Source organism: Leptonotus elevatus, chromosome 2, assembly GCF_054856555.1.
Source record: "Leptonotus elevatus isolate MCC_2025b chromosome 2, RoL_Lele_1.0, whole genome shotgun sequence".
Taxonomy (NCBI): domain Eukaryota; kingdom Metazoa; phylum Chordata; class Actinopteri; order Syngnathiformes; family Syngnathidae; genus Leptonotus; species Leptonotus elevatus.
This window is the reverse complement of record NC_141240.1, coordinates 21,072,514-21,083,701: the sequence shown is the minus strand read 5'-3', so window position 1 is coordinate 21,083,701 and position 11,188 is coordinate 21,072,514. Positions and strand designations below refer to the sequence as shown.

At 41.6% G+C, this 11,188-nt stretch overlaps 2 protein-coding genes across 2 annotated transcripts in view; both read left to right on the top strand.

Moving 5' to 3' along the window:
- Positions 1 to 1,917, top strand: part of LOC147178825 (bone morphogenetic protein receptor type-2-like) — a 29,506-nt gene extending 27,589 nt beyond the window's left edge. Inside the window, exon 13 of the mRNA XM_086068399.1 lies at positions 263 to 1,917. Coding sequence (XP_085924525.1) covers positions 263 to 522 — 260 coding nt within the window. The 3' untranslated portion in view covers positions 523 to 1,917. The remainder of the gene's footprint in view (positions 1 to 262) is intronic.
- Positions 1,918 to 3,219: 1,302 nt separating this feature from the next.
- fam117ba (family with sequence similarity 117 member Ba) lies at positions 3,220 to 9,837 on the top strand. Its single transcript, XM_086070145.1, has 8 exons — positions 3,220 to 3,661; positions 4,239 to 4,468; positions 4,557 to 4,640; positions 6,715 to 6,825; positions 6,920 to 7,063; positions 7,136 to 7,349; positions 7,488 to 7,608; positions 9,017 to 9,837. The coding sequence occupies exons 2-8, from the start codon at positions 4,448 to 4,450 to the stop codon at positions 9,240 to 9,242; spliced, it is 921 nt and encodes a 306-aa protein (XP_085926271.1). The 5' UTR covers positions 3,220 to 3,661; positions 4,239 to 4,447; the 3' UTR covers positions 9,243 to 9,837.
- Positions 9,838 to 11,188: the final 1,351 nt, after the last annotated feature.

Here is an 11,188-nt window from a genome sequence, read left to right as displayed (position 1 = left end):
GCCTCCTTAACTACTAATAATCGGTATCGGTATTGGCCCTGGAACTGACATATTGGTCTGTCACTAATATCTTTGACCGCCAATATTGACACAGCAGTACCTCAAGTTACGAGCGGTACCGCTGTAAAAATATTGGTGGTATATGTTTGAATATTCAATCATCAATCTATGACACATAAACAACTATTCAATCGTTAAATTATGCATTACTATAGATCACCTTCACGTGAATGGAGTGACGAATGTTAATTGCTGTTTGCAGGCGACAGCTTGGGGCACCCAGACAGCGCTTTGGGCACCGGCGATAAGATCAAGAAACGAGTCAAGACGCCATATTCCCTGAAGAAATGGCGGCCCACCACGTGGGTCATCTCCACGGACGCCAGGGGGCTGGAGGTCAACAACAACAACAACGGGTCGGCCCGGGGCCAAGGCCACAGCCACAACCGGCCCAAGTCCACTTCAGCCATCTACCTGCGGGGCGGAGACTTGGTCGGCGAGCGCGGCGACACACACGTGTGAGCGTACCGTCACCCTGGTGAAGACTGAACAAACCCACTGAGTTTTGTTTTGGTTTTTTGGGTGGGGGTAGCTCGGAATCAGCAAGAGGAAGCTACGGGGAATCGTGATCCAAGAGTCGAGTCCGATGTACAGTCCACTAATTAAGTTCTCGCTGCTGTGTGACTTTTCCGATGGCGTCATTTGCTTTAAACGCAATCCAAGCTATGCAGCGTTGTCACCCCACCCCGCTCGTCCGTTTCCATCCGCTGTCCCTTCATGTCCGCTCCTCACAAGCATCCAAGTGCTTTCTCTCTACGTGCACTTTGAGCCGACGAGATCGGCGTTTGGTCCTGCCCTGCCCGCCGTGACCGCGCCGCCGCACGGAATTCAATCACGCGCTCTTGTTTGTTCTCATTCAAGCGTAAGGCCCTGTTGAAAAGAAGAAACGGTCTTAAAAGACAGAACAACCAACTTTTTATGTGTATTTCTTATTTGATTTTTGTATGCAAGACCTGTCGTCGTCGACTATCCATGTTTCGTACCATCACATAAGTTTAATTGTGCAATAGGATGTAGTTTTTAGATGCTTTTCATGTTTTATTGTTTCGATATTTTTGTTTTTAACCCTCAATCATATTTTGAATATGTCAATCTCCTTTGCACTTATGATTAGTCACAATCATCAACCTTGCCCACCGCCCCTGATTGAAGTGGAAAAACAAATGACAATCCCTCATTTTCCATCTCTGGGGCGCCTTAAGTTTAAGTGGGCCACGAACGATTGAGCTCCTTTGAGTGGTTGAGAATATTGGGACTTTTCCCCACCTTCTTTCCACACAATCGCACCGTGAATCTTTTTTTTTTTTTTTTTTTCAATCGAAGGCTCTTGTATCAGTGTCACCTGTCTTCATGTTTGACTTGATGTGACTGAATTACAACCTGGAGAGAAAGAAAAAAAAGTCCCATTTGTGCTGGAAATTAAAAAAAGAAAAGCAAAGAAGACCAAACCCACTTCCAAAGCACGCTGAATATTATTTGTGCTTCTACTGGTTACATTGCTTAATGTTTGAATGGGTGGTTCCACAGTATGTTTGTTTGTGTTTCTCGAAGTAATTTTGTTTTTCTGGAGCCCAGCGCTGTACAGTCTATGTATGTTGTACTCATCCTGTATTCTCAGCGCCACTTCAGGATCGATTAAACAATATCTCATGTATGTTTTTGTAATCTGTAATTTGTATGCAAGAAAAAAAAACTATTATTGCATTTATTTGCATATTTTTTATGGGATTCTGTGTTGCATTCAATGGACATGGATGACCTTTGATTCCATTGCTTCACGTTTGCTTGATACGATTTCCCTAAACCTTTTCAAGACACTATGGAAGAAAAAAATCTCAATAAATGTATGAAAACGTGTGTTTTGTCTGTTTACATCATTGAGGGGAAGGTCAGGTATTATATTTAGAAATATTTTATTAAAGTGCAGGGGTGGCCCGCAAAAATTCAACATGACTTGTGTGCTCCAGTAACCACATCTGAAAATCATGCTAGAAAAACACTGGCATTATGTAAGAAACGAACAATTAACAGTGTTGATTGATTCAACATACGTGAGGAACAGGTGCCGTGAAATGCAAAAATCCACATATAACAAAACTAAAAGGTTTGGAATTGCCCGTAGGGTTCTGCCTGTCTATTTAGCAATGTTTCGTAGAATGCTCTGAATTTGTCCGCACGAGGGCGACATTTTCCTCCAGCCCCACACCCACCCCGTAAAAAAAGAAAAAATTGTTTACGTCTCTGCTCTCTGCTCCCGCGCCCTAGCAACTGCAGCATCAGCACGAGCGACGAGCGTCGGTGAGCTACGTCAGCGCTCCTTTGTCGCCATCAAAGTCACACAACCTCTGGTAAGACGAACCGGAAACAGATTTTCTCCCTTCAGAGTAAAATCCATTGACTTAATGGGTCAACTGTAATATTAGAACATCAACCGCAATCACTTGTGTACATCCAATGAGCAGATGTTTGTTGAGTCACATTTGGTATTCTTTGGTCAGTCTAGAATTGACGTTCGTGAAGTCACGTGCAAAGGGTCAATACCCTGTGGCTCGCCACAGCACCAACCTTTTCGAAAACGGATTTTATAATGCCTTTTATGGTTTCAAGAAAAACAGATACAATTACTAATGTAATTTAATTCCTTCATCTTAACCATCATTGTACACAGTTTGATCATATTCTGTTTAGTATTGTACACATTTCACGAATACTGTTGAATAAATCCTTTGCTCTTAAGAACAATAAATTTCATTTGAATACTAGGTTTTACGTTTTAGTATTACCCAAACTTCAGTAACAGCCAAGCAATTGAATACAAATTGTTGATTGATTGCGTTACTTTACATGGATTCCTGCTTAGTTATGAAAGAACAAAATGTTTACATTTATGATAACTTTTCATGAAATTACTCTCAAATCCCAGTTACTTCCCACATATTCCCATAATTCACATTGAAAGATTTTTTGTTTTTCCAAAATTACCCAACTTTACTTGCCATAACATTTTACAAGACACATTCCAGAAATTTACTGGAAATTATTGAGTCACATCACATTTAGTAATCTTCCTTCTACAACGCTTGTTGTACTGGTGTTATTTTGAAAGCCTTTACCGGAAGTTGCACGTATTTCTTCTTACTTCACATTGGTCCTCCTCCCGTCGTGCCAAGCGAAGCTAGTCGAGCATCACCGCCCTCTTTCTATCTTCTTTCTATCCCTTCTGTCTTTTCTGTCCCTCCGTTACATCTCCGTCATTTTTTAAACATCTTCCGCACGCCACCTGATGCAAAGATCGCTTTTCCTCCGTGTGCCACATTTTCCCTTCGAGCGCAAATCGTTTTTTTCTTTGTTTTTTTGTTTTTGCTAGCCGCCCGTAACGCGACAAAAAAAAAACGTCCATCCAGCGTCGCCTATTTTGACACCATATGTGTCACCAATTAGACCCTCGTTCGCCTTCTATGCGCGTGTTGATGTCGGCAAATGTCCTCCTCGTTTTGTTTCTACCCTCGGTAGCATTTTAGGAGGCGGCGAGCATCAGTCGGGTGGAAGACGGGCTCCCATGCTGCTTTGCGCGCCGCAGGACAACAACTCACCTTTGCAGGTAAGCGGCACATACATCGATTCCATAAACCCTTGTGCTGTACTTCATACTCACTAGTAGGACACCTTTTGCATACCAGTAAGACTAGTACTACTTGTGTCGAATTGTACGAGTACTGGTAGTATATAAAGAAAATTCCTAGTATGAGTACAATGAGTTTATTTCTACTCTTAGTAGGACAACCACCAGGAGCCATGTTACTGGTGAGGAAAAAAAGTATATGCGTATTAGAATCAGAATTTATGTTTGCCCTCGTTCCCTAGCAACAGCTACACCGGTCAAAGACCCCGGCCAAATTTAGATCCACAATCGCAACATGTGCTCTATGGCTTTCTGTGGTTTTAAATGTTGATGCTACAAGATGGTGGTGTCAGCAGGCCATTATCGGGGTCAGACGGGCAGAAGGGCCCCGCATCGCCCCCACTTTGTCTCCCGCTACCTACTCCCCCCCACCTTAAAATGCGTTAATGCCGGTAGGGATTAACATCAATCTGGTCCTGCGACACACAAGCCGACTTCCTAAGCGGGCTCATCCTGTCTTTTACAGTGTTGACAAATGACATGTTTCCATTTCCAGGACGAGCATCCGCCTCCTCCTCGGAAGGCATCAGTTGCCTTAACCTAAATAATCCGCGCTCCCCTTCGGCCACCCTCGGACCCGCCCTCATTCTCCTGTCAGTCCCCCACCCTCTCGCCCAGCTGTGGCCCTCGCAGGGCGCCACCGCTGGCTCTCACCTGGATGGTCCTTGGCCTCAGGACGACTGCCAGCACCCGCACCTGTCCTACATGAGGGACAAGGCCACACAGGTAAGACTTTCAAGGTCCCACTGTACTTGATTGCTGCATACACTTAGATGTTTGACTGTGATTTTTTTTTTTTTAATGTATGCGGCAGACCCCCAGAGCCTGGGCAGATGAGAGGAGGCGAGGCTCTCATAAGCGTTCGGCCTCCTGCGGGAGCACCGACCAGCTCAAGGAGGTCACTGCATTTTCCTCGTATTAGATTAGAGAGAGAAACTATTTGGTGTTTTCAACCAGGACTGATTATTTTGTTGTATAACCTAACAAACAATCAAAGAAAAACAGGACGCATTTTCATTTATTTTAGGCTCAGGTAAAAAATACAAAATTGGAAAAACAGGCCACAGGATTGAGTGACGCCAAAGTCACTTCACCAGCTTGACATACCTTCTGGGTGGAGCTGTGTTAGCCATGTGGAGATAATTAAAATTGCACCTCTTGAATCACTTTTTTTTATTTTTATATATATATATATATATATATAAATATATTTGGGTAAATAAAAACAGCAATTTTTCCATTGAACACAATCTATTTTATTTTTAAACAAAATATATAATACAAAGATAATATAAAATATATATATATGTTGACATTATTTTTCTGTTTTAATTCTTAGTAAGTTACAGTGTCTCATCACAGTTGAGCTATTTTTAGAACTGACCAATGGGCTACTCATGTCCTTGGGGATAACTAGTACTCACTGGCACCTATTAAATTATTTTTTTTAAGACCATGCACATTAAAGTTGCTCTCTGTAACAATTTGGCCAAAAATATCTTTACAATAGCCTTTTTATTTGACCATTTATTTCAAATTAGTAGATTAACCTTAGCTGTTCACAATGGGTACTCCTGCAAGCCTCTAGCCAATAGTTTTCAGACCGGATTCGGGTTCGAAATTTCCCGCCCTCTGTCTGCGGACGTGACGTCATGTGCGCATTTGTATGAGAAGAAAGGGGTGTGTAGTTTCATTTTACGGCCACAGGTGGCAGTAGCGATTCAAAACTCAATTTTCTGCGTTCAGTAGCTTTAATTAATCAAAGCACAAAGGAATCTGTGTTTACAATATCACGTCTTGCTGCGACCTTCCTCCTCTGGAGGCAATTACTTCAAACCGGTATTAGCGCTTATTGAAATTAATTTTTTAACTCATTCACTGCCATTGACGGTTATAGACGTCAAATATTAATTTGACCAATTTCTATTAGTTTAACATTTTTATTACATTTTTGTTAACAAGAGTATGAAAACCTAGAATGTTTTTATTGTACATTTAGAACAGATATCAAATTTGTGATTAATCGCAAGTTAACTCGTGAAGTCATACGATTAATTACAATAAAAAATAATAATTGTCCGACGCTGCAAATTTTTTAACCAGATTTTTTTTATTGTATTAGAACAGATATAAAATTTGTGATTAATTGTGAGTTAACTAGTGAAGTCATGCGATTAATTATTAAAAATGTTAATCGCCTGACGCCCCTAATTTTGAATAATCTTTTCTTTTCTTTTTTAAATAAAGATTATTAAAATTTTGAAAATAATAATTTTTTTTTATTTTATTTAAAAAAAGAAAAGATTATAAAAAAAAAATTGGGGTGTCAGGTGATTAAAAATGTTAATCGTAATTAATCGCATGATTTTACTAGTTAACTCACGATTAATCACAAATTTTATATCTGTTCTAAATGTGCAAAAAGGTTTTCATACTCTTGTTAACAAAAGTGAGAAAAAATGTATAATAGAAATAGTTCGAATGAATTTATGACGTCTATAGCCGTCAATGGCAGTGAATGAGTTAATAATCTTTTCTCTTTTTTTTAAATCGCGTCAGGTGATTAAAATGTGTTAATTGTAATCGCATAACTTCAATAGTTAACTCACGATTAATCATAAATTTTATATCTGTTCTAAATGTACAATAAAAAAGAATTCTAGGTTTTTATACTCTTGTTAACAAAAGTGGAAAAAATGTTAAAGTAACAGAAATAGTTCAAATGAATTTTTGACGTCAATAGCAAAATGGCAGTGAATGAGTTAAAAAGTAAATACATTTCCCGTGCTTAGTTGCATGCTACATTAAATTTAAGTAAAGTGTGTGGCAAGAGAAGAAAAGCAGTGCTCACATATTTACGTACAAAAGACAAAATAGTCATTTTTTAAAATTCACATTTTCATTGCCAATTGAAAACGGAGCGAACGAATGACACAGCGACTGAAAGCTTGCATGTGACGAACGTCTTCCAGATCGCCAAGCTGCGTCAGCAACTTCAGCGCAGCAAGCGCAGCAGCCGTCATCGCAGGGACAAAGAGCGCAAGTCGCCCTTCAATGGCAGCCACGCCATCATGCAGACGCAGGTGATCAATAACGCGCCGGCGGAGAACCCGGCTACTCGACTCGGCAAACGGTAAGAGTTGACTTCATTGTAAGGGTCTTGTGTATTTCCCGCAGGCACCCATGCCCAAGACCATTCTGATCCCCATCCCCATATCCAAGTCATCGGCTCCTCGTTTCCGCAACAGTGTGGAGGGTCTCAACCAGGAGATCGAACGCATCATCATCCGAGACACCCCCGAGAAGGATGAGACCATTGTTGTGGGTGACATCATTAACCCCCCTTTTGCTTTTCGACGCGACACAAAAAACGATTTATGTTTTGCCCGACAGCCCCAGGACGTGCCGGACGGGCACCGCGCGCCGCCGCCCGTCCCGCCGCAGCGCAGCAGCAGCACCCGCAGCATCGACACGCAGACCCCGTCGGGGGGCGGCCTGAGCGGCGGGGGGGGCCACAGCAACAGCAGCAGCCGCCCCGACTCCATCTCGCCGTCCTACCTCACCGTCCTCAACGACGCGGTTGGCGGCAGCCCCTTTGACGACAAAGGTGATCAGAGCTACTTTTTTTACAACCGCCATTTTCTTTCTGGGCTTGGGACAAAGTAGGGAGTACACAAGTAAAAGACAAATATATAAATACTCAAAAATGTACTTAAACACAATAACCAAGTATTTCTGTCCTCAGAGTTGGGCCCCTGCTCCCCGCTGCCAAAGTACGCCGCCTCTCCGCGGCCCAACAACAGCTACACGTTCAAGAGAGAACCTCCAGAGGGATGCGAGAAAGTCAAAGTGTCTGAGGAGACCCTGTATGTACAAAAGCCGTTTTTGGGGTTTTATTTCGTTTTACACAGCCCCACATATGACATGAGGGTCAATTATGGCCACAATATACAGCAAATAAATTTGTGGCCGCGAAATACGAATTCATGGCCATGGAGTAGCTCGCGTTAAATATGGATTCCGTTATTCCTGGACAAGCTGGTTAAGCTAATCGAGCGCACGTTCTCGAGAAAATGGTAAGGCGGTGATTTAGAGAAATCTCATAGCACCTCACCTCAGTTAGCTAGCATGATGCTAACACAATGGAAAAGGCGTAGATGCGCTAACGATTAGCATCGCTAGCCGTGGTGTTCTAACTTTTAAGCAATGGCTATTTGAACACAAAGGTTTGTATTCTTTATCATCTGCGAAAAACGACCAAATTTATTCGACCCTACTAATTCATCGTCTGTCAGGTTTAATCAGCTGATATATATATTTATTTATTTTTAATCAGCAAAAATTGACTTGAGTTTTTTTTTCACATCAGCACAGTACAACATAAGATAAACATCCCTTGAAAAAATTAAAAATCTGCTGATTTTTCTCTCTGTTAATTTAAATATACTAAAGGGCAAAGTTTTGTAAAACAATCACATGTTCTGCCTGTAATCTTTATTTAAGTCACTTTATTCATTATATCTTTAAAATGAATCAGCTCATTATTATTTAGTCTGTCAAATTTTGGAATCTGCATCAGCTTCTGTCGGGCCCTGATAATTATTGCACCCCCTGGTGGCCAAAGCGGGCTCACTAGAAGGAGTAGCACAAGAAATTTAATTGGAGCATTTAGTCATGATACACAACTGATTCATTCTTTGTATTCTATTTAAATATGTTATTAATCTTTGTTTTTGAAAATATCTATATCATGTCTGTTGCTTCTGGGGGGGGGGGGGAAGTCAACCTTAAACACTTCTGGACAATAATGTTATATGTGACCTCACTAGTCTAAACATGACTTTCTGATTAATATTACATTTGTGGAATATGAGTTATGCAGCAAAATCCAGCCGTTTTCATCCATCTCAGGGGGCGGCCATTTCGCCACTTGCTGTCGACCAAAGAGGACATCACAGTTGCTCAGGGCTCTGGCAACGACCAATCACACTCACAAGTCACCTGTTTTCAGAAGCTGCAGTGTGATTGGTTGTTACCTGAGACCTGAGCGTCTGTGATGTCATTGTCACTCGACAGCAAAGTGGCAAAATGGCCGCCTTCTGATACTGCTAAGAATTGCTGGATTTTGCTGCGTAACTCATATTCCACTAACGCGATATTAACCAAAATACCATATTCAGACTAGTGGGGCTGCACAGAACATATTATCGTCGAGAATTTTGGGTGGTGTTGACTTCTCCTTTAATGAATAAAGTGTACCTGTGTTGGTCGCAGGCCCAAAGCCCAGCAGGAGGTTCCCCCGTTCCTGTGTCCCGACCGCAACAAGGTCAACTTCATCCCCAACAGCGGCTCCGCCTTCTGCCTCGTCAGCATCCTCAAGCCCCTGCTCCCGGCCCCGGACCTTAACTTTCGCCCCGGGGTGGGCCTGCGCAGTCTGTCCCCGTCGCTGGTGCCTCTGTCCACCCAGCCCTGCCTCCTGGAGGAACCCGAGAGCTTCTGACGAGCACCTTAAAAGCTTCGAAAAGAGGGAGGAGAGAGAAAGAAAAAAAAAAGGCCTTCAGCATGCTAGCTCTCGGATGTCTTTGTTCAAACGACGCTTCCCACTGCCTCACCTCGTCCCCCTCCGCCTGTGTACAACCAATCTCATTGCTGTCTTATTGTTTTGAAAGGAAAAGGGCATACTTTTTTTCACCGTATGATACCATGACGCCTTTCCACAGACATATCTTTTTTTGTATGGCTAGTTCTTTCTATATAACATGCCTTCCACCGCAAAAGGCCATGGTGCTGCCAGATTGTAGCAAAACTTGAAGGGGTAAAAAAAAAAAAAATGTGCCTGATATTTTCGAGGACAGTACTTCATTTTCCAAAACTGATGTAACGCCACCACCTTTGCGTTACGAGGGGGAGGTGCCAACCAAATTCATACATTTGTATTTAATGGGCAAAGCTAACTCAACCTGTGCAACCCTCTCCTTATTTCACATTTTTGGCTTGATATTGGATTTTTTTTTTTTTTATCTACACACCTTGAAAAATGTGACCAAGATAAATTGTTTCAAAACCTTTTCCCCCATAAATTGATCTATAACCTGGACAGCTCAACTGCTTTTTTTTTTTCAAAGGGGAGAGTAAAGATCAACTAAAATTTAAAAAAGGCTTGCTAAAGTATGTAATTAAATTGTACAGATTGATAGAAAAAGTTTTGAAATGGTTTATTGCAATCAATCACCAAAAGCCACATTTTTAAGAGGGGTGTGTAGACTTTTGATATCCACTGTACATCCCCGCCTGCCTCCAGCCCCTCAACAAGAGTCAATTTATCTCTTTTGGCCTGCTTGTGGCATCCGAGCCCAAAGAGTACCGTCTTTGCGGCGTCCACCCACACCGCATTAACGTCCGGTAGTGCAGATGGCTTTGGTTACCATGGCGATGAACAAACTCCTTGAACTGATACTGACATGATGCATCTTGGGATCATCAGCAAATGATTGCAGCATCTGAAGAAGAAAAAAAAAACGGGGAAAAAACTGCAGAATACACCAAGAAGCCGATTTATGATGATCTTATGAGACACTGATATTCCGAGAGCACCTCAGCCCTTCATGTGCCATAGGAATGTTCTGGGATGTAAATATATGCCGTATTGTATGAGCTGATAAAGATACGTATCTTGAGTGAACAACTGTAACCCCTCCCACTCACACAGATACAATTCAACCCCACCCCTATCATCTAATTACGCCCCTCAGTACTGTGAATTACATGTCATCATTATTATTGTGAATAGTAATGTATTTATTTATCCGACTGGGGTCAAATTAAGAATAGAAAATGTTATCATCCATCTCAGGTTGTAGTGAAGAGCGCGCACGCCAAGCAACAGCTGCAATGTGTGTTTAGCCTCATAGTCAACGATGGGAACGTGTAGCACACGAACAATACACTGAAAAATGTTCAACAACCTGATTTGGATTTTTTTTTATCAAGCAAGAAATAAATTGTCTTGTTCAAAAAAATAGATGTATATTTTTTTTAGTTCACAACCCTCACAATGTTTGGCCTCTTTTAACTGAAACATTACCGTTGTAGTTAAATTATATAAGAACTTGTGCCCATGACAACTTGACCATTAACCCAAAGTATGAATTCGAGGGGGAGGGAAATATTCCAACACATTGCTCAGTAGTACGGTACGTGTAGGAGGGGGACTTTTGAAGATGATATTTCATACTAATACCAAGAACTGGTGTTAGTTTAACAAAGTGGTAATTTATTAAAAATAATAATTAAAATAAAATAAAAACTTACAAATATTGTGATCCGCCATCTTGTCAATGCTCGTATGATTGGTCACATTTAACAAGATGTACGATTGGCCGAAATAAAAATCAATAATCACCTGCCGCCATGGCCATCGTACGTCAAAGATGCCGCCATGTTGCA